The sequence below is a fragment of the Tupaia chinensis genome, unplaced genomic scaffold (genome assembly GCF_000334495.1).
Source record: "Tupaia chinensis unplaced genomic scaffold, TupChi_1.0 Scaffold000239_1, whole genome shotgun sequence".
In the NCBI taxonomy this organism is placed as follows: Eukaryota; Metazoa; Chordata; class Mammalia; order Scandentia; family Tupaiidae; genus Tupaia; species Tupaia belangeri.
The window spans coordinates 240,060-264,430 of NW_006159717.1; the positions used below are offsets into that span (position 1 = coordinate 240,060).

The 24,371-nt window shown below is 40.9% G+C and overlaps 1 protein-coding gene across 1 annotated transcript in view; it reads right to left on the reverse strand.

Moving 5' to 3' along the window:
* Nucleotides 1-1,679: 1,679 nt before the first annotated feature.
* AGO3 (argonaute RISC catalytic component 3) overlaps nucleotides 1,680-24,371 on the reverse strand; it is a 126,032-nt gene continuing 103,340 nt past the window's right edge. The window contains exons 14-20 of the mRNA XM_006148702.3: nucleotides 19,659-19,818; nucleotides 17,666-17,756; nucleotides 13,766-13,960; nucleotides 11,090-11,224; nucleotides 10,469-10,570; nucleotides 5,520-5,719; nucleotides 1,680-4,441 (exon numbers count right to left, since the gene is read on the reverse strand). Of these exons, the coding sequence (XP_006148764.1) occupies nucleotides 4,333-4,441; nucleotides 5,520-5,719; nucleotides 10,469-10,570; nucleotides 11,090-11,224; nucleotides 13,766-13,960; nucleotides 17,666-17,756; nucleotides 19,659-19,818 (992 nt within the window). The 3' untranslated portion in view covers nucleotides 1,680-4,332. The remainder of the gene's footprint in view (nucleotides 4,442-5,519; nucleotides 5,720-10,468; nucleotides 10,571-11,089; nucleotides 11,225-13,765; nucleotides 13,961-17,665; nucleotides 17,757-19,658; nucleotides 19,819-24,371) is intronic.

Consider the following 24,371-nt stretch of genomic DNA (forward strand, 5'->3'; position numbering starts at 1 on the left):
CGGCTACATGGGAGTCCAGCGACATAGTCATCTGCTGGTCCCTATGTTCTTAATTTAATTTAGAAAAAAAGGGGGTGTCAAACACTAGCCTTGAATCTTGCTCATCTCATTGTTTAGTGCAGTAACAGTCAAACTGTAGTTAAATAAATATAGCAGCTAAAGTATTATAAATGCGTGGTCCTCAGTGCCAGGAAGTTGATACTGTAATATAATTACATGTATCAGCACTTTACAGACACGTGTGCTGTCAAGAACAAACATTAAACTCCCAACTCTTCTGACAGAAAGTCAGTGACAATTAATTATACTAGTTTGTGGAACCGACATTTAAGTCACTCTTATAAGATACGTTACAGCAAAGAGCAAACCTTAGGCCAGCCCCATAGTGCAGTGCTTAAGCACCGCGCAGAGGGAACTGGATCCCACAAGGCCCACTGCAGTTCGAATTTACAGCCCAGGAGGCAGCAAACTGGGTGCCCTGGGTCCAGATGAGATAGAGAAATGAGGAAAAAGGGCTTGTGGCATGACACACCCCTCTGAGACACACAAGAGTGATTTCCACTTTCTGGCATGCCCTCTCGCATTAAAAAATAAAAATAAACTGACCAAATTTAACACTCATATAATTAGAACAAGGGCAGGAGTAGAAAGGTCACGGTAAGTTTCATGATGTTTAAACAAACAAACAAGAAAACATTTTTATTTCTAAAATTTAAAAAATGATAAAGAATTCTACACCAGGAGTGCACTCACAATTAGACGTGGAGAAGCACATTTCAGCCCAGCAGGAGCTGTGCACCGGCTGATGCTCTTACTTGGACTGAGGCCATCTGGGAGGCCAGGGCTCAATCCATGGCTTCTACTAGCAGGAGTCTTTAAAGAGTTCATGGAAAACGCATGACTTTCAAAAGTTTATGAACCAAAACAAACTTCTATTTAAATTTCAATTTTTTCCATTGATTTTGTTGAAGTCCTCTTCTAAAAGCTGGGTGCAGTGGTGTGCACCTGCAGTCCCCAGATGAAGGAGAGAGGACCACAGCATAGTGAAGCTCTGTCTTTAAAAAAACAAAAACTTGCCATTCAGCCTTCATCTTAAAATCCTAAGTGCAAGGTTTCTGGTAGGTAAGTTTGATACACCGATTTGTTACAAGGCCAAGTACTAACGTACTATCCCTAGTCTTTCAAGGCAATCGACCTTATACTAGCAATGCTGAACAGAAGAGTATTCTAAAAAACAAATCACTCCAAAGGTTAAGCTTTCTATTTTAGAAAAAAATACTTTTCTTCTTAAAAAAAAAAAAAAAAAAAAAAGGGTAAGTTACCGAAATGTCAGAAAAAGAATTCAGAACATTCATGGTGACAAAACTCTATGAGATGGAACAGAAAGAATAGGGACAACTAACTCCAGCAGATAAGGAAGTTTTTCCTGGGACCAGCAGATGGCATAATGGTTATGTTGCTGAACTCCCACATATTTAATGGTGGTTCAAGTCCCAGACCCAGCAACTTAAAACTTATATCTTAAAACTTATGTTTTAAGAATCCCAAGAGGAGAAGGGACTGCTGCATGGCCATCTTCGCTTAAGGGGGATTTCTCACTCTCTCTATCTCTGGCAAGTGTACATGCCTATTAGCAAAAATCTCTCTCTTAAAAAAAAAAAAAAAAAAAAAAAGTCCTTCCAAATAGATTTAAAGCATGGGCTTAACTTTAGCATATGTGAGTCTAAGTGACTGTAAAAACTGGCGGAGCATTAAGTAGGGGAAGGATAGCTGCGGTTCCTAAAGTTTCACACACGACCTTGTGTGGCTCCCGCTGATAAAGGATATTTAACTCATACTGAGCAAGCAGAGAGCAAGTTTTTATCATCCACGATATACTTTTTTCTTCTCTTGCCCATGTTTCTGACTATATTCAGTAAAATTTCAATGTAAAAAAGCCAAACATATTTTATAGGATTTTTTTCGGGAGGACATCGGAGAAGGCTGGGAGAAAAAAAATGTATAAACCATACAAACATTATCTTATGTAAAGCACTTCAAAACAGTGTTGTAAATTACATTTCAGACATCTCAAAATAAACATACAAAATACAGTACTTTCTTAGTTTTCTGGCAGAGGGACAAACAACTTCATGCCTGTTGGAGGACATGGGCTCAGATTTTAGGCTCAAAATACAGTAAATTGGCAATAATAGTGGGTTATAGGTAAGAGAGAAACTAAAGACCTACATCCATTAGTTTTCATGTGCAGGTGGAATTCTGAAAGGCTAACAATGCCCACTGGAAACAATCTTGTAGTGTCTATACTCTGAACCAGTGCAACAAAAAGGTCAACATGTAATTTTCTTGAGTTACAAAGTGCAAAGTTCCCCTGAATCCAATGTTACTGATGAACCCGGTTTTGACAGCTATTTTATAGTACTTTTTAATACCTTAAAGTGAAATCAATACAACAAAAGTCTTGTAAAACTTTTCCCATATTTCAGTGATTTAAGCAATTTAAAATGATTGCGGTCCTAACTTCCTTTGTCATCATCACCTTAATTTTAAAAGGAAAGTTACACTGATTATAAATTAACAAAAAAGACTTTAAATATCATCCTGCATTTTCCTGATCCATTTTAGTAAGTGAAAATGAGCATCTATCATTAAACATGATCAATTTCCAAAAATTTTAAATATCTTCTAAATTTTAAGCTGTTCACTGTCATTACAACAAAATTAAACTTTATTTCTAATATTTAAGGTCAGAATGATTTAAGCAATTTCATTTCCTTCAGTTTCATTATGTTTAAAAGTCATTATTTAAAACTGAAAATGATAAAACTTTCCTTCTGAAATTAAGGCTGTATTATTTTGCCCTTTCATGATTACGGAGGTGCCTGTTCCCCCCACTATCCAAGGTAAAGATGCCTAACTGATACAACCTTCCTTTAAAACTGCTTATTGCACTAAAAGAGCAAAATGACTTGCCAGTTCTCAAAATAAACATGATTATATGTCTATAAAAGATGTTGCCAATATGGTTCTACAATTATTAAAGTACTATTCTAATAAATATGAAAGAAAAGGAAGCTATACTTCAAAACACATACATATATGTTTATATATTCACACATATATATAAAAATATATATATGAAAATCACATTAAGGTATGAGGCAGCAAGTAAACTAGCAAACAAAACAAAACAAAACAAAAAAGCAAAGCAAGATGACACAAAATCCCAATAGCATCTCTCTCCACCTGATTTCAGAGGCCTCGACTCTACCTACGGAGTTCCAATCTTTGAAAATATTTACCCTTAATAAGAGCTTTAAGGGATTTCCATGTATAATCATACAAACAGAAGGCTTCAGAATACACCAGGATCAGAGGGAGAGTCCAACTTTGACAAGTTGTCTATTTATAGCAGCGTTAATAAAACTCGTTAAAGGAAATCAGGCGTAGGCCGCGACTGCGCACGCACGCTCTGCCCACGTGGCGGATGTACTTACTGAGTGGGGGAGGGCAGAACACACACACCAACATTACCATAGGACAGACTGCGAGCTGAGCACTGAGATTGTGTACGAGACAGGAGACAAGGGTGGGCAAGGTAAAACAGAACTCTAGCTTGCCGTGCTTCACGTTCAAATGGACCAGACACACGAGCATTTGAATGTCACTGGTAGCATTAGGAAAACAATGTAGGTGATGAGGCAAGGGAGGTAGAGGGAGATAAAGGTGTAGTGACGGGAGACTAAGAGAGAAAGCAGGCTCCCCAGTGGAATGAGCTATCAAACAGATACAGACACATACATATCCATTATCAATCTAGACCCAGATATATATGCATACCAAGTATGCATGTATATATTAAAAAAATACACAGACAGCTTTTACAAGAATATATGAATGCACATTAATTTTTGCACACATAATTGTGAACAATCACTCTGATTATTCATGTAGGTGTGTATTTTTTAAACCATCATGTACTTTTCTTCCCTTTTTTTTTTTTTTTTTGCAAAGATAGTTGTGCTGCCAAGCAACTTGAGGTAAAGGCATTAAAAGGGTTAGACTACAAGAAGTGAAAACAAACAACTGCGATACTTCCTACAGGAGACCGCACAAAAAGCAGTTGGCTGGTTTCATATTGCATAATGGTGCTCTGTTCCTTGATGAAGTAAACAATCTTCCTTGTATCGACAGAAGGATCAGACCTTGACCCACACACAGTGTTGGTTTCTGTATGGCTGGAGGCGTCCCTACCTAACTGACTCCACCGGAAACATCCGTCGTATGTCGACTCATCTTCCAGGCCCCCCTCTGAGAACATACTTGGACTTTTTAAGCAAAGTACATTGTGCGTAAGGTATCTTGGTGAATCTGCACAGCCTTGGCCAGAGCCTGCGGATCCCGCCCGTTGCTCTGTCCTGAGACATGGCTCCCTTCAGCACTGTAAGGGAAGTGTCAATAAACACAAAAACTTTAATTCTCATGCGATCATTCTGGAAAATATTGTCATCGGAAATGTCAAAAGTATTAAAAAATAAGAGTCTAGTATGTGTTTATCACTCAGCTGCAATAATGATGAACTCCCAGGCCAATTCTGTTTTACTTCTCTGGCCTCCCCAGGACCACGTGGGTGCAAATCCCATACACCTGATTTTATCCACCTACCTACCTACCTATGACTTTTATGATCACTTTTTTGAAAAGAATTATTTTAACTTTGTTTATTATTATTATTTTATTTTGACCAGGGAATTACAGAGACAGACAGATATAGAAAGTGAGAAAAGGGATCAGCAGATGGCGTGGTGGTTAAGGCACTGGACGCTCCCACATGGCCAACCACGGTTTGAGTCCCGGACCTGGTGGCTTGCTTTCTCTCTCTCTCTCTCTGTGTGTGTGTGTGTGTGTTTCTCTCTGGTCAAGTTAAAATGAATGAATGAATAAATGAAAAAAGGAAAAAAAAAAATCAAGCAAGCTGCCAGGTCCAAGACTCGAACTGTGGTCAGTCATATGGGAGTCCTCCATGCCACCTGCTGGCCCTGTTATCACTTTTAATATTTCCCTTGAATTCATTTGGCAAAGCAACTTACCTACGATATCATTCCATCATGCTAATGAGCCTACGCAGCACATAGCAACAGAAACCTTACCGGGGCTGTCAGTCCTCAGTACCTTTTCACACTGGTCAGTGCCTCACCTAATAGCTTGTGGAACTGTACTTCCAAACGGCAGTACTTGATGGCAAACAAAGACACCTGCTTGCATGGGAGCACTGAAAGAGATCCCTCTCCCAATCCCAGTATACAGATCGTATCTGGGCTTGTGTGAGGATGTCTATAGTTGTGTGTATGTGTGTTTGGCTTTGGTTTGCATACGTGTGTGTGTGGAGGGGAGTGGGTTCAAGACAGGGTCCCTCTATCTCATACTCCTGCCTCAGCCTGCTGAGCAGCTGGGACTACAAGCATGCGCCACTGCCCTGGCTTTTCAGGGTGGCTGGGCCTGCTGTGCTTTCACATTACCTGTCATGTTCCTTGTCCACGAGATGATACCTGGCTCTGAATGCCACCAGGTGAGCATAGTACGCTGGTGCAGGAATAGAAACAGATCGTGTACAGCGTACGTAAGTGTGGCAGAGCTGGTAAGTGAGTAGCTGAAGTTCATCTGCAGTGAAGCAGTTGTCATCCCATAAAACGTGGTAGTGCGAAGGACGGCTGGTACCCTGTGGAGAAGGTAAGAGCACATCCTGTTGTTTTCTAAATCTTTAAAAAAACTAAGTTATATTAAAAGAACAGCTTTACACATTACTGAAACATATTCTAATATGATAAAATGTAGTTGGTCTGGGTATATACCCAAAAGAGAAAGCAGGGACTCAAGCAGATGTCTGCACACCCATGTCTGCAGCAGCATTAAGTACAATAACCCAAGGGAGAAGCAGTCCATGTCTCTACCAACGGATGAGTGGGCAAACACAACTGGTCTACTAGGCCATCTGCAAAAGGAAGACAATTCTGATACATGCTCCAACATGGATGGCCACTGGAGGCATTATGCTAAATGAAATAAACCAATCACCGGGGCCGGCAGGTGGCGTAGTGGTTAAGGGCGCTGGACTCCCACATGGCTGACTGCAGTTCAAGTCCTGGACCCAGCAGCTTGCTTTCTCACTCTCTTTCTCTGGTGAAATAGAAATAAACGAATAAATACCTAAAGCTAAAATTAAAAAAAAAAAAAAAAGACAGAAGGGCAAATATTTTATGATTCACTTATATGAGATGCCCAGAATAGTCAAATTCATACAGACAGAATGAGTGGTGTTGCCTGGGGCTGGGGCTGCGGGGAGAGAGTTGGTGTCTAATGGATAGAATGTGTCCATCAGGGAAGATAAAGAAGTCCTGGAGACAGTGCTGGCGGCTGCAAAACAATGTGAAAGTCCTACTGAATGGAGCTGCACACTTGAAAATGGTTAAAATGGTAAACTTAAGGCTATCCACATATTTTTTTAAAGAATTAAAAAAAAATTATTTTATTCAACTTATTTATTTCAATTTGACCAGAGAGAGACAGAGCAAGGGTAAGTAAGAAAGCAAGCCGTCAGGTCTAGGACTCGAATCATGGTCAGCCATGTGGGAATCCAGCGCCCTCAACCACCATGCCACCTGCTGGCCCCCTTAATAATTATTTTATTTAACTTTATTATTATTATTTTCCAATTTGACCAGAGAGAGACAGAAAGAGAGAGAGGGAAAGCGAGAAAGCAAGCCACCAGGTCTAGGACTTGAACCGTGGCCAGCCAAGTGGGAGTCCAGCACCTTTAACCACCATGTCAACTGCCGGCCGCTGGTTAAGTATATTTTATACCACACCCCCCAAAACTACTGAGTTGAGCTTCTATGTGTCAGTTACTATGGCAGCTAGTATAGATTCAAAGAAAAACAAAGTCAAGAAGGTCAAATGTTTCTCATCGTTTGGAAAACATTAATCTTTTGTTCTGCATTCTAGTTATTTATTTTTTTATAATCCCTTCTCCTCCCTTCTCCTCTTGAGATCTTGGGCATGCACGCAAATGTGCCCGGCATGAGTTTAAGCCACTGGGTCTGGTACTCGAACTGCAGTCGACTATATGGGAATCCAGTGACAGTCATTACGCCAACTGCTGGTCCCTAACTTACCATAGTCATAAGAAAGAGACAGAGAAGGAAAATGAGAAAGCAAGCCGCCAGGTCCGGATTTGAACCACAGTTGGCCATGTGGGAGTCCAGTGTCCCAACCACAGTGGCACTTGCTGGCCCTGCACTCTGGTTTTCTTAAGTTGCTGGAGGGCATGTGAGCTTACCAGAGAAAGACAGAAAGAAAGCGCACCTTCCGATGGGGGATGGTCACGCTGCAATCCCTTCTCTACCTCTCCATTATGTGGAAATTTTAGGCACATATGTGCAAGCATTCAGTGTGTTTTTCCAGCTGCTGGGTTGAGACTCATTCTTTTTATCTAAATTTATTCATTATTATTATTTTTTAATTTGCTACAGGCACATGTGTTTACCAGAGAAAGACATGTGTAGAGAAAGAGAAACAGGGAAAGTGAGAAAGCAAGCTGCCAGTTCTGGGACTTGCCTGTGTGGAAGTTCAGTGCCTTAACCACTATACCACCTGCTGGTTCTGGGCTGAGACTCTTGCTGTCAGCCACGTGGCATTCAGCTTCCTTAACTGCTAGACTCTGGGGCTAGCCCCAAATTTTAATTTAGTAGAATAGAGTAACAGAGTATCTACTGGGTTGTCAGAAAAGTCGTAACATTTTTTCCTATGCAAAAACGTGTCATGACTTTTCTGACAACCCAATACAATTAAAAAACTAGTAGGGACCAGCAGATGGTGTAATGATTATGTTGCAGGACTCCCACATAGTTGACCACAGTTCGAGGCCCAGACCCAGCAACTTGAAACTCATGCCAGGTGCGTGCGTGTCCAGGATTGTGAGAAAAGAATGGAGAAGGGACGGCGGCACGGCCATGCCCCCAGGGGGTGATTTCTTACTTTCTGTCTCTCTGGTGAGCATGTGCGCCCTACAGCAAAACCTCTCCAAAAGAAAAACAAAAACAACGAATAAATAGTGATATTACTATGGCCACATAGAGCTCTCTATGAGAATACCAAATGAGGTGACTGGGGGGGATCCTGGAGTGCTTCACCACAGAGAGAATGAGGAAGATGTGACCTGCTTTGGGAAGTTAGAGTGAGAAAGCACCTTACAGAAAAAAAAAAAAAAAAAAACACCTAAATGAGAGCAGAGGGGCATAATATTTCATGGTATCTGTGGTGAGAGTTAATAGGCTAGCATGAGCACAGTTTGGGACATGAAGAGAAAGAGATGAAGTTAGGGGCCAGTAGGTGGCATGGTGGTTAAGGCACTGGACTCCCACATGGCCGATCCTGGTTTGAGACTTGGATCTGGTGTCTTGAAAATCATACTAGATCAGGGACCAACAGATGGTGTAATGGCTATGTCACTGGACTCCCATGAAGTCGACTGCGGTTCGAGTACTGGACTCGGTGGCTTAAATTCATGCTGGGCACGTGTGCGTGCATGCTCCGGATCCTGAGAGAAGAATGGAGGAGGAGGGACTGCGGCGTGGCCATCCCCCTGGGAAGTGATTTGTCGCTTTCTGTCTGTCTGTCTCTTTCTAGTGAGTGCATGTGCCCTATAGCAAAAACCTCTCCAAAAGAAAAAAAAGAAAATAATGCCAGGTAGGTATTTGTGCATGCCCAAAATCCCAAGAGAAGAATGAGGGAGAGGGGCTAGCAGGTGTTGTGGTGGCTTGCTTAGGGTGCTGGACTCCCACATGGCTGATTGAGGTTAGAGTCCTGGACCTGGTGGCTTGCTCTCTCAATTTCCTTCTCTCTCTCTGGTCAAAATTAAAAATAAAATAAAATAAAATAATTCTTAAAAATAAAAATAAAAAAAGAATGAAAGAGAAGGGATGGCAGTATGGCCATCACCCTTGTGATTTCTCACTTTCCCTCTCACTGTCTCTCTCTGTGTCTTGGGTAAGCACATGTACCCTATAGCAAAAAACCTCAAAAAAGAAAAAATTAAATTACTGGCCCAGTTGTACCGGCACACAGACAGCGCCACCACTGGAAGCAGTGTGGGAGGACTGAGTTCACTTCCTGGAAAACCGGGACATGCCAGATTAGGTGATCAGGGATTAGGGGATCTTTCTGAGGAGGTGGGGAAGGGAGAGCTCCTGAATAGTAAGAGGACTGGTGAGAACAGGGCTTGTGGGACAGGGGGAGCTCCAGCTCTACAGTTTTCACTCAGTTTTCTTCCATCACCATTCTAGTCCCAGGTACCATCACCTCCTGTCAGGACTGTGGTACAGACTCTTAGCTGATGTTCTCAATACCCTTTTCACTCTCCAGTACAAGCCCTGCTTCAGGATGAGCGAAGAATCTCCCCTGGGGGGTGGAGGGGATGGCTACGCAGCAATTCCTTCTCCTCCGTTCTCCTCTTGGGATTTTGAATATGCGTGCACACAGGCCCAGCTTAGTTTTTAGGCCACGAGGTATGGGACTTGAACCTCAAAGTCAGCCATGTGAGATTCAGAACCTTAACCATCATGCAACCTGCTGGTCCATGACTCTGTTTTTTTGATCTCAGAAAATTTTGAATTTTTTTTAAGAGAGATTTTTGGGACCAGCAGTTAGTGTAATGGCTATGTCGCTGGACTTCCATGTGGTTGACTGAGGTTTGAGTCCCGGACCCGGCAGCTTAAACTCACACCGGGAGTGTGTGCGTGCGTGCCCAAGATCCCGAGAGGAGAATGAAGGAGAAAGGATTGTGGTGTGGCCATCCCCCCTGGGGGGTGATTTCTCGCTTTCCGTCTCTCTGTCTTTCTGGCGAGCACATGCGCCCTATAGCAAATAAACCCCTGCCCAAAAAAAGAGATTTTTGCTGTAAGGGTGCATGCAGTCACCAAAGAGACAGAAAGATAGAAAGTGAGAAATCACGCCCTGGGGAGATGGCCACGTTGGAATCTCTTCTCCTCTAGTCAACTACAAGTAAGTCCAGTGACATAACTATCATGCCATCTATTGGTCCCTCTGTACTTTTTCTGAGATTTAAATACATTTAAGACTGGACATTCTTACATTAAATCATGTTTCTTACATTAAATCACTTTAGTTCAGGACCAGTAGTTGGCGTAATGGCTGTTGCTCGACTTCCACGTAGCCAACTGTGGTTTGAGTCCCAGACCCAGTGGTTTAAACTCATGCCGGGTGTGTGTGCCCAAGATCCCAAAAGGAGAATGGAGGAGAAAGGATTGTGGTGTGGCCATTCCCCCCAGGGGGTGATTTCTCACTTTATGTCTCTGTCTCTCTGGTGAGCACATGTGTCCTATAGCAAAAACCTCTCCAACAAAACAAAACAAAACAAAAAACAAAACACTTTAGTTGAAGTGAGTCTTACCTGTATTCCAGCATGGCTGCAGAGGTAAAAGTCAAACTCGTATGGATGGGTAATGTCTGTATCAACTGTCGTTCCAGCTGGGATGTTGCCGCTTCTTCCAACCTAGATTTGGTTGGGCAAAGTTTAGACAAACAAGACAAAGGTAAAAATGTATCTGAGAACACTTTGAAATAAGCGTACTTCAGTGCTCAGTGCTCCTGTATTTCTTTTTCTTTTTTTTTTTTTTTGAGAGGTTTTTGCTATAGGGCGCGTGCACTCGCCAGACAGAGACAGAGAGATAGAAAGTGAGAAATCACCCCCCAGGGGGGATGGCCACGCTGCAATCCCTTCTCCTCCATTCTCCTCTCAGGATCTTGGGCACACACGCACACGCGCCCGGCGTGAGTTTAAGTCACCGGGTTGGGGTCTCGCACCGTGGTCGACTACGTGAGAGTCCAGCGACATAGCCATTATACTAACTGCTGGTCCCAATGCTCCTGTATTTCTATACTCATAGTCCAACTGTTGAAATCTGCTAGTCTATACTAAATCCTGCCGTTAGCAGAAGGTCCTTGTACGGTCTCTATGAACTGTGTTGGATAAGCCCAGCTAATAGCAATATAACAGCAAATGTAAGATTACCCTTTCTGTTCTATCGGCACAGAATAACCGAGTATGGTGTCTCTTTTGGACTACAATGTAGGTTATTCCAGGTTGATAGTCTTTTTCCAAACTGATGCAGGCTTCTCGAATGGCTAGTAGTTCATAATATAATACCTAGAGAAGACGAAATGGAAAGATTTAATATAGTCAGTTGTTTCCTTTTATTTCTACATACTTTAAAGTAAGATAATGATTTAATCTCAGGATTTCTTAATCTCATCACTTTAAAATTAAATAAGTCTTTTATAAAAACTAAATATATTCTCTATTCCTTTTTTTTTTTTTTTTTAAATACTCAGTATCACTTAAAACTTTATTTGGAATCAGTATTTTAAAAAATATCTGGGGGCCAGCAGGTGGTGGTATGGTTAAGGGTGCTGAACTCCCCATGGTAGACTTGGGTTCAAGTCCCAGGTCTGGCAGCTTGCTTTCTCACTTTCTCTCTCTCGTGCATGCACACTCTCACTCTGTCCTTTTCTGGTCAAAAATAAATAAATAAATAAAGTTAATAAAATAATTAAAAAATATATCTGACAGGGGGTGCTGGACTCCCACATGGCAAATTACAGTTCAAGTCTCAGACCTAGCAACTTGCTTTCTCATTTTCACCCCTCTCTCTCTGGTCAAAATAAATAATAGTAAAAAAAAAAAGCGAAAACATCTGATGATAATGAAATGTATGTTGACCCTGATATTTCTGATGAACTGTACAATGAATCCAAGACAAAACACCAAGTAATTTTACTTTACTTCTTCAGCACTGGGGTTTTGATGACTTCAAATTTAGGACCTTCGAATTTGCAGTCAGGAGATGTATCTATGTCTACTCATCACATGTTTGCTTAAGCTTAAAAAGCACATCTGATGATAATGAAATGTATGTTGACCCTGATATTTCTGATGAACTGTACAATGAATCCAAGACAAAACACCAAGTAATTTTACTTTACTTCTTCAGCACTGGGGTTTTGATGACTTCAAATTTAGGACCTTCGAATTTGCAGTCAGGAGATGTATCTATGTCTACTCATCACATGTTTGCTTAAGCTTAAAAAGCTGCATCTTTAGCTCTTGTGGATACTCTGGGTCAGTACAGCAGGTCCACTAGACCTGCTGCCCATCACTCAGGTTTGTGTTCTCTCTCTTTTAATTTGCTAGAAGATGTGCCCTTGCCAGAGAGAGAAGGGGGAGCACTCCCCATGGGGGATGGTCACGCTGCAACCCCTTCTCCATTTCTCTTCTGGAATTTCGGGCACACATACATGTGCACCTGATGTGTTTTTCAAGCTGCTGGGTCCAAGACTCAAACAGTGCAGGTGGCCACATGGGATCCAGATGCTTTAATGTCCACACCAGTGGCTGATCCAGATCTGTATTCTCTAATCCTTTCCACAAAAAGTTGCTATACAGGGGCCTGCAGGTGGTACGGTGGTTAAGGTGTTGGACTCCCACATGGCTGACTGTGGTTTAAGTCCCAAACCTAGTGGCTTGAAAATCATACCAGTCACGCATGTGCGTGTGCCCAGAATCCCAAGAAGAGAGTAGAGGAGAAGGGATTATGGCATGGCCACCTCCTCCCCAACCTTGGGGGTGATTTCTCACTTTCCCTCTCACTGCATTTCTCTGTCTCTCTCCTGTGAGCAGCAACCACACGTGTTTCCCGAATGCCACTACTACAACAACAATGTTCCTCTACGAATGGACTTCGACTGCTGATGGACTGGCAGAGGAGAGCCTCGAGAGCCTCAGAGGAATCGTGGTGATTCTCTGTTACTTGCACTCAGTTTGAGCTGCAGAGCCACTCTCCTCTTGGTTCCACTTAACTATTATCAGAACAAGGTTTACACATCCACAGTAAACATTTCAAAAGGAAAAAATTTACTGAAGGATCCAATTCTGACTTTAGGAACTCCCGACTTAAGACTTTAACCTTCAGAATTAGACACTATTAAAACACAGTACCTGGGGACCAGCAGTTGGTGTAATGGCTACACTGACGGACTCCTATGTAGTCGACCTCAGTTTGAGTCTCGGACCTGATGGTTTAAACTCACACCGGGCGTGTGCATGTGTGCCCAAGATCCCAAGAGGACTGGCAGAGGAGAGCCTCGAGAGCCTCAGAGGAATCGTGGTGATTCTCTGTTACTTGCACTCAGTTTGAGCTGCAGAGCCACTCTCCTCTTGGTTCCACTTAACTATTATCAGAACAAGGTTTACACATCCACAGTAAACATTTCAAAAGGAAAAAATTTACTGAAGGATCCAATTCTGACTTTAGGAACTCCCGACTTAAGACTTTAACCTTCAGAATTAGACACTATTAAAACACAGTACCTGGGGACCAGCAGTTGGTGTAATGGCTACACTGACGGACTCCTATGTAGTCGACCTCAGTTTGAGTCTCGGACCTGATGGTTTAAACTCACACCGGGCGTGTGCATGTGTGCCCAAGATCCCAAGAGGAGAATGGAGGAGAATGGATTGTGGCATGGCCATCTCCCCGGGGGTGGGGGTGGGGTGTGATTTCTCGCCTTCTGTCTCTCTGTCTCTGTCTTTCTGGCCATGCTCTATAACAAACTCTCAAAACAAAAATCACATAACAAAAAAACACAGTATCTGATTTAACCATAGCCTAAAGAGATCTTAGCAACTGACCTGCCTAAACTGCCCCTCTGAAACACCGTCCCGATAAAAGATGATACGAGTAGGTTTGAACCGAGTTGACTTATAAAACTGAATGAGAAGCTCCCGGACCATGGAGGCCAAGTCCTGGATGATCTCCTGTCGAGGTCTCTGAACTCTTACTGTGGCACAGTATCTGCTCGGGTGGGCGTCCATACTACCTACTACCTAGGTTGGGAAAAGTAAACAAAAATATAAATTAAGATAATCAAAACTAAATGAATTTTTTAAAAGAATTATTTTATTTTTAACTTATTTATTAATTTGTTTATTTCAATTTGACCAGAGAGGGACAGAGGGAGAGGGAGAGAGAGAGAAAGCAAGCCGCCAGGTCCAGGACTTGAACAGTGGTCGGCCCTGTGGGAATCCAGTGCCTTTAGCCACCACGCCACCTGCCGGCCCCAAAACTAAATGAATTTTGACAGTAATCAAAACAGTAATTTTCAGTGATGAACAGTCGAGAACGAGTAAAGGATCGAAAACAATTTTCCTCTGAGTAGGCTGCACTTTACATGCTAACAATTAGACTTTAATACTGCTGACAGACCTAAAGTTCAGTGAGAAAAGAAAAAAGACATGCATAAAGAAAATGAGGAAAAAAAAGAGAGAGAACCAATTCAAACCACTGATTTTTTTCATTTCTGTTCTACTTTAAGCAGTTCATCCTAGAAATTATACTTCAGACTTTGGCATCATCTTAGAATTGTTATGCTTCTTAACAATCTTAAAATCAGAAACTTCCCTCTCTCACTGCAATCTCCCAGATGAGGTCTGAACCTACACTCAGTCTGCCTGTGCTGTCTTTGTGTTATGTATCCGGTCCTCAGAGAAACTCATTTTGGTTTTGAGACTAACTCAAATTTTAACTTTCTGTGTCTTATTCAGTATTGCTGTGTATTTGGAGCAGAGGACACCTCAGACTATAAACTTACAATTCTGATCAGAGCCTACACTGGCCACTCAGCCCTCGGGCTTTTCCTTCCAAAGGAGTCTATCAAAGTCATGCTTGACAAATGAAATTCTGGGCCCAGCACCTGTGCAGTGCCAACACTAGTGCCCTGTAGTGCTAGAAGCCAAATGGCGACCGGTTCGGGTCCAGGACCAGCCTGTAAAGCATGTCTGATGCATGCACGGCCTGGGCAGACAGTATCTGAGGACATGGAGGCCTTGGGAAAGGGGTCTGCAGTGAGAAAAGACCCTGTCACAGGAGCTTTTCCTCTGTCCCCCACCCTATGTGTGTGTTTGCACATACTTTTCATCACTTTGAAAAAAAAGAACTTGGGACTATTTCTTTTCCTGGAATGGTGCGGCACTAAGAATAAGTCTACATACCCCAACGGCACAAAATGCCTGCAGAAGCTTAAGAGCCCCACAATGCACTGCACATCCCAATGCCCTCGACTCCCAGCACTCCCAAACTGGATGTGCTCTTGCAGTCGTTAACCCCCTCACTACCGCGGTAGTATCTGTTACACCATGTGGCATTCATTACTCACATTTGTTTTTCATACTAGTCTTTAGGTTCTCGGGAATAGGAACCATATAGCAAAATCCCTTAATTATAAGTTACATTTATAAAACTTCTAATAACCATTTAAAAAATGATTACTTGGTAGAAACTTATCTAGCAGAAAAGGACAATGACTAACACAAGTCCAAAAGAATTAAAATATGCTTAAACCATCCAGGAAAATGACTCCTAAGTAGCAAAGACAAGGCAAGTCTTCTACATTTTTTTCATTTCTTACCATTTTTTCTTCTATAAGAACTTTTTTATGGATATGAGGTGGCTCAATACCACCTGGAACAGTTGAAAGGAAATAACTGAAGCAAAACATTAAGAATACAAAGCGGACCAGCAGGTGGTACAGTGGTTAAGGCACTGGACTCCCACATGGCCTACCACAGTTTAAGTCTAGGACCTGGTGGCTTGAAAACCACCCTGGGCGTGTGTGCGTGGGCTTGTGTGTGTTGCCCCTAAAATCCCAGGAAGAGAACAGAGGAGAAGGAATTGTGATGTGGCCATCCCCTGGGGTGTGATTTCTCACTTTTCCTCTCTCTGTCTGTCTCTCCAGTGAGCATACACACCCTATGGCAAAAACCTTAAAAAAAAAGAGAGAAAGAAAGAAAGGAAGAAAACAAAGCAACACTATTTATTAGTATGAAAATCAATTTTCTTCACAAATAAAAATAACTTCAGAATTTTTAAGTGAAATTTTTAATATTACTATCATTTTCAAGGATAAGTAAGGCTTAACAGTTTGATGGTTCATGTTACATGTAGATTACTTATAATGGGTAATAAAAAGTCTTATAGTTTACCTTCTGAAATTTACCAAGTATGCCTGAGGTACACTGATTTTCAAAATGTTGACATTTGTTAAAAATCAAGTGGTTTTCAAAATGGGTAGAATATTATCTAGCTTTCTGAAGTATATACATAATAAACTTTGACTGACACAGAGGGCCAGCAGGTGGCATGGTGGTTAGGGCACTGGACTCCCATACGGCTCACCATGGTTCAGGTCCTGGACCTGGTGGCTTGTTTTCTCACTTACGCTCTCTCTCATGAGTGCACGAGCCCTGTCACTAAACAAATAAACAAACAAATTTTCAAAAAATAAAGAAACTGACACAGAAGTGGGCAAAGATACAAAGGAGTATGTTGAAAGGAGGAGTGGCAGTATTAAAGAATTCAGGTATAAAGTATTGAACTAAATGAAGATAAAAGATATCTTATATTGAAAAATATGTAATCCATCAAGTTTATATGTAATCTTTCTTTCTGCAACAAAGATACCAATGAAATATATAAGTAAACTCTTTGAACCACAGAAAGTAACAGAAAATGCATACTCAGAGAGGTCAAGAAGGCAAATTAAAGTAGGATACAAAAGGTTTGAATAATGTAATTAACAAACTTGATTTAATAGTACATGGAACTTGTAGTTCCTAGACCAGAGAATAAATACTTTAAAAACAAACACAAAAATTGGGGGCTGGCAGGTGGCGTGGTGGTTAAGGGCACTGGACTCCTACATGCTGGCTGACTGTGATTTGAGTCCTGGACCTGGTGGTTTGCTTTATCATTTTCTTTCTCTCTCTCTCGATTTCTCCCGCTCTGGTCAAATTAAAATAAATAAATAAATAAAGTTAAATAAAATGATTCTTAAAAACAAAACAAAACAAAACAAAAAATGGGGCCTGCAGGTGCTGTGGTGGTTAAGGGTGCTGGACTCCCACATGGCTGACCATAGTTCAAGTCCTGGACCTGGAGGCTTGCTTTCTCACCGGCCCCCCCCCTCCCCCCCACGCCCTTGCTCTCTGGTCCAATTAAAATAAGTACATAAAATCAAGCTGAATTATTTTATTTAGCTTGATTTACTTTAATTTGACCAGAGAGGGGCAGGGGTTAGGGGTAAGTGAGAAAACAAGCAGCCAGGTCCAGGATTCAAACCATAGTTGGCCATGCGGGAGTCCAGCACCCTTAACCACCACACCACCTGCCAGTCTTATATAAGATAATTCTTTTTTTTTTCTTTTAAGTAAAGATGAATCTTTAAAAAAATTAATTAATTTAATTTGACCAGAGAAAGACAGAATGACAGAAAGACAGAGAAAGAAAGTGAGAAGCAAGCCACCAGGTCCAGGACTCAAACCACAGTCAGCCATGTGAGAGGCCAGCGCTCTTAACCACTGTACCACCTGCTGGCCCCTAAAAGAATTCTTAAAAAATAAAATAAAATAAAAAAATACAAAGAACATTTAAGAAAGTTGGCTGGCTACAAAGAAAATAACATTCAAATTAGAAAAGCAGTATCCAACATGTTTATATTGGTCTTAACTTAGATAAAACTGTGTGAGGACACTCACAGCAGCAATAGAAGGTTTCTTCCCATCACCCGCCGGTGGATGAGTGACGTCTGCTCCCAAAAAGATCACTGGTTGCTGGAACACAGAAGGTCTTAAACACATTTTTTAAAAGGGTTAGATAACCATTTTTCCATCATCCATTTATCTGTTTCACTGACTGCAACATAAGTGCGAGTTACTGACAGCACGGAGGAAGTCCTATGACAGCTCCACAGCCTGACCTGCAGCAGGTCGTGAATCCCGCATCTCACTGCGCTGTAAAGGCTGCCACAAAGGCCCACTCAACAGCTAATTCAGAGCGGATCTTTGTCTTAAGCAGCAGTACTCATGGCTGCAAAGGGCAATTTATGGTAGTGTTGTCCATAACTGGCACAAAATTATAAACCTTCTCATAATAACTCATCAATTTTTATCGACCTTTTAAAATCTACTTAAATGTTAAGCCTGTATAATCTCTCAAGAAACTAAACTTTAAACTAGAAAGGATCACAAGAGTCTACCACTTCCCCTTCCCTGGCCAAAAGGATTTAATAAATATAAGCAGGGACCAGCAGGTGGTGTGGTGGTTAAGGTGGTGGACTTCTACATGGCTGACTGTGGGTCAAGTCCCAGACCTCGTAGCTTGCTTCCCCCACACCTCCCTCTCTCTTGCACTGGTCACATTAAAAAATAACAATAATAATAAATAAAAATTTAACTAATAATTAAAAAAAATATGTTAAGTAGCTAATATTTCCTTTTATTCTAAGACTATATCATTTAAGATTCAAAGGAATGTCACTTAGTTCTTGAACTTGATAAAACTCTGTATTCATCTCATTTATGAATCTCATTTCATATTTAACAGAAACAGAAAATCAAGGCTGCAGCATGGGGAAAAAAGAAAAGGGCCTTTGTGTAAAACACACATGGGTTGCCTTTTTTTTTTTCCACTTTTGCTAGAGGGAACATGCGCTTGCCAGAGAGAAAGAGGGTGATAGGGGGTGAGAAATCACTCCTTTAGGGTGATTGAAAATCAATTTTTCCTAGGCACAAACCTCTTAAAAATGTTTAGGGGGACCAACAGATGATGTAATGATTACGTCGCTGGATTCCCACATACTTGACCATGGTTCGAGTCCCAGACCCAGTGGCTTGACACTCATGCTGGGTGCGTGTGTGTGCATGCCCAAGATCCCGAGAGGAGCATGGAGGAGGAAGGGACTACGGTGTGGCCATTCCCAATGGGAGATAATTTCTTGCTTTCTGTCTCTCTGTCTCTGTCGGGCCATCACACACACTCTATAGCAAAAAACTCACTAAATTTTTTTTTTAGTTTTTCTGAGAACAACAGACAGAGAAACATGGAGAGAAAGGCAGCCCAACAAGGTCCTCATGCTGCAATCCACACCCAGACCCAGTCCGCCTGGATCACAGGCACGTGCAGGTGCCCGGCATGCACAGGGATGCTTCAGAACAGAACCCAAGACCCTGCTGCATGGGCCGAACATCATAAGTGCCACGTTATCACTGTACTGCTGACTAGCCCAGCACACTTAACTCTTCTGAGCCCTCCTTGCTTCAGCTATTAAAAGGGAACCTGTTGTTTCTGAATAATGGCCTCCTCCCCAGCGATCTGTGTAATCAGCTTCTTCCTATTCCTAGGTAATGATGTCTCGTGCTTCCAAAGAGTGCTAACGACGGTGATTTAATGGGCACGTCTGTTGTACGCGCTATCTCACTAACTGCAGCAGGGCTTGACGCGGCTTACCTAAGTAGCCAGCCGCGTGTCGTACCCCTCCTTCCCTCCTTCATGCTCTAGGTGAGTGAGTGAGGAACCTTAGGAAGCAAGGCTGAAGATGACTATCAGACAGAGAAAACTCTTCAATCTGGGCTCTCAGTGAGAAACAAAAGCAGATCTTACAGTAGTTATCAATAGATATGACCATACACAGGAAAAGGAAGATTTTTTTTTTTTTAAAGAAAATCTTCATAAATTATTAGATTATCTTACCTTTGATGAGGTACAAGAATATTATTGATTCCTCCGAGTTTAACATTAATCTTTAGGCACAAGTTTGAGAGAGTCTGAGGAGATGTTTTTATTACATTCTTGACTTGAACACACTGTGTAGCCATACCCAATAGTGTATCTCCTACACGTTTCACCTCCGCTAGGGAACAGACATAAATCCTCGAGTCAGAAAAGACCTGAAAATAAATTTTCTTACTGAAAATAAAGCTACTCTGTTTCTTCCTTTGCAATATACCACTATATTACAGGTTATCAGAAATTACTTCAATACTAAAATGATGGCATTGAAATTTAACATATACTGTCTTGAAGATGAAATATTGTGTAATAATTTTTCTAGAGGTTTTTTCTTTATATTTAAAAAAAGTATATATATATATATATATATATATATATATGTTTATTTTTTATTTTTACCATTATAAAAACAGTATAACAGCCTGTGGCCTGCTGGCCAAGGCAGCTGGATCCCCACATGGCTGACTGCATGGTTCAAGTCCTAGTTCCATTTGGTGGCTTCAGAAACGCACCGGGCATATGTGTACATGCATGTCCAAAATCCCAAAAGGAGGGAGAAATGGAAGAGAAGGGAAGGGAGTGTAACCATCCTCCATGTAGGTTCTTTCTCACAACCACTTATTTCTCTTCTGGCTAGTGCAAATGCTCCCTAACAAAACAAGTACTAGAAGATAACACGGGAGAAAACTTAGGTGACCTTAAGGCTGGCAATATGTTTTAGCAATAATACCAAAAACTATGGGGAAAAAAAAAAACCTAGTAAGCTGTTTTATTAAAATTAAGGATTCTCTATGCAAGACATTATTAAGAGAATGAAAAGACAACCTACAGATGGGAGAAAATATTTGTGAAATACATATCTGATAAAGAACTTATAACATTTTTTAGCCATACCCAATAGTGTATCTCCTACACGTTTCACCTCCGCTAGGGAACAGACATAAATCCTCGAGTCAGAAAAGACCTGAAAATAAATTTTCTTACTGAAAATAAACCTACTCTGTTTCTTCCTTTGCAATATACCACTATATTACAGGTTATCAGAAATTACTTCAATACTAAAATGATGGCATTGAAATTTAACATATACTGTCTTGAAAATGAAATATTGTGTAATAATTTTTCTAGAGGTTTTTTCTTTATACATATATATATATATATATATATGTTTATTTTTTATTTTTACCATTATAAAAACAGTATAACAGCCTGTGGCCTGCTGGCCAAGGCAGCTGGATCCCCACATGGCTGACTGCATGGTTCAAGTCCTAGTTCCATTTGGTGGCTTCAGAAACGCACCGGGCATATGTGTACATGCATGTCCAAAATCCCAAAAGGAGGGAGAAATGGAAGAGAAGGGAAGGGAGTGTAACCATCCTCCATGTAGGTTCTTTCTCACAACCACTTATTTCTCTTCTGGCTAGTGCAAATGCTCCCTAACAAAACAAGTACTAGAAGATAACACGGGAGAAAACTTAGGTGACCTTAAGGCTGGCAATATGTTTTAGCAATAATACCAAAAACTATGGGGAAAAAAAAAAACCTAGTAAGCTGTTTTATTAAAATTAAGGATTCTCTATGCAAGACATTATTAAGAGAATGAAAAGACAACCTACAGATGGGAGAAAATATTTGTGAAATACATATCTGATAAAGAACTTATATCTGAAATATAGAAAGAACTCTTAGAACTCAATAAGAAGAAAATAAAAACCTCAATTAAGAACCAGACATAAGCAGCTGGCCCCATGGTCTAGGTGTTAAGAAAGCTGGATCCCACATGCCTGACTACAGTTCACATCTCACTCCACTGACTTGAAAAACATGCCAAGCACGTGTAGGTACATGCTTAAATTCCAGGAGGATGGAAAAATGGAGGCAAAAAGGTCTGCAGCATGACTATACTCCTCTAGGAAGTGTTCCTTCCTCTCTCTGACAAGCACATGTACCCTCTGGCAAATTAAAAACAATGAAGTACAGTAAATGTACTACACACCTGTAAGAAAGGCTAACATTTAAAAAATGATAATGTAAAACACTACAGAGGATGCAAAGCAATAGGAATTCTCATTCGCTGTTAGTAGAATTGCGTTTTTGTTTTTTTTTTTTAAGAGAGGCTTTTTGCTATAGGGCATGTGCACTCACCAGAGATACAGAGAGAGACAGAAATCACCCACCAAGGCAATAGCCATGCTGTAATCCCTTCTCCTACATTCTCCTCTGGAGATCTTGGGCACATACTCCTATGTGCCTGGTGTGAGTTTTAAGTTGCCAGATAGGGGTCTCAAACCGTAGTTGTCGACTATGTGGGAGTCCAGCGACATAACCATTATGGTATCTGCTGGTCCCAGTAAGAATTTAAAATGGTACACCTACTTTGGACAATAATTTGATAGTCTCATCGCATGATAGTAAACTTTATATTTAAAAAAAGTATATATATATATATATATATATATATATGTTTATTTTTTATTTTTACCATTATAAAAACAGTATAACAGCCTGTGGCCTGCTGGCCAAGGCAGCTGGATCCCCACATGGCTGACTGCATGGTTCAAGTCCTAGTTCCATTTGGTGGCTTCAGAAACGCACCGGGCATATGTGTACATGCATGTCCAAAATCCCAAAAGGAGGGAGAAATGGAAGAGAAGGGAAGGGAGTGTAACCATCCTCCATGTAGGTTCTTTCTCACAACCACTTATTTCTCTTCTGGCTAGTGCAAATGCTCCCTAACAAAACAAGTACTAGAAGATAACACGGGAGAAAACTTAGGTGACCTTAAGGCTGGCAATATGTTTTAGCAATAATACCAAAAACTATGGGGAAAAAAAAAAACCTAGTAAGCTGTTTTATTAAAATTAAGGATTCTCTATGCAAGACATTATTAAGAGAATGAAAAGACAACCTACAGATGGGAGAAAATATTTGTGAAATACATATCTGATAAAGAACTTATATCTGAAATATAGAAAGAACTCTTAGAACTCAATAAGAAGAAAATAAAAACCTCAATTAAGAACCAGACATAAGCAGCTGGCCCCATGGTCTAGGTGTTAAGAAAGCTGGATCCCACATGCCTGACTACAGTTCACATCTCACTCCACTGACTTGAAAAACATGCCAAGCACGTGTAGGTACATGCTTAAATTCCAGGAGGATGGAAAAATGGAGGCAAAAAGGTCTGCAGCATGACTATACTCCTCTAGGAAGTGTTCCTTCCTCTCTCTGACAAGCACATGTACCCTCTGGCAAATTAAAAACAATGAAGTACAGTAAATGTACTACACACCTGTAAGAAAGGCTAACATTTAAAAAATGATAATGTAAAACACTACAGAGGATGCAAAGCAATAGGAATTCTCATTCGCTGTTAGTAGAATTGCGTTTTTGTTTTTTTTTTTTAAGAGAGGCTTTTTGCTATAGGGCATGTGCACTCACCAGAGATACAGAGAGAGACAGAAATCACCCACCAAGGCAATAGCCATGCTGTAATCCCTTCTCCTACATTCTCCTCTGGAGATCTTGGGCACATACTCCTATGTGCCTGGTGTGAGTTTTAAGTTGCCAGATAGGGGTCTCAAACCGTAGTTGTCGACTATGTGGGAGTCCAGCGACATAACCATTATGGTATCTGCTGGTCCCAGTAAGAATTTAAAATGGTACACCTACTTTGGACAATAATTTGATAGTCTCATCGCATGATAGTAAACTTGTGTTCCTAGTTATTTACTCAATTAAATTGACATGTACGTCTACAAAAAGCACACAAATGCACAATTACAGCAGCTTTCTTTATAACTGCCCCAAACTGGAAGCAAGATATCCTTTGATAGATGAATGGATAACCAAACAGTAGTTTGGAATGTACAATGGAATATTATTCAGCAAAGAAGAGGAATGATCTCTCAAGCCATCAAAGGACATGGGAATAATCTTAAATGCATATTGTTAACGGAAATAAGACAATCTAAATAGTCTACATATTGTATCACTCCAACTATGACATTCTAAAAAAGGCAAAAGCTGTAGAAATATAAAAAAAGAGTATCAGTGGTTTTAGAGATTCAAGGGGAGGAAAGAAGAATGAGCAGGTGGAGCACTAGATTTTTAGGTGGTGAAACTATTTTGTATGATAACTGTATAATAGTGGATACATGACATGGTGCATTTGCTAAATCCCACAGAACTGTAGAACATAAAGAATGAACCTCAACATAAACTGCAGAAATTACATTAATAATTCTTTATGACTACTGGTTCAATCAATTTTCCATACTAAGGGAAGATATTAATAATAAGGACATGAGGACTTTTTTTTTTTTTTTTTTTTTTTTTTTAGGGGGGTTTTTTTTTATAGGGTTTTGGGCCAGGCTTTTTGTTATAGGGTATGTGCACTCACCAGAGATACAGAGAGAGACAGAAATCACCCACCAAGGCAATGGCCATGCTGCAATCCCTTTTACATTCTCCTCTGGAGATCTTGGGCACATACTCTCAGTGTTATGGTAGTTAAGGGCACTGGACTCCCATATAGCTGACCATGGTTTGAGTCCCGGACCTGACGGCTTGATTTCTTACTCTCCTTCTCTTTCTCTCACTCTGTCCCTCTCTAGTCAAATTAAAAACAAAAACAAACAAAGTTAAATAATTCTTTAAAAAATAATAAGGATA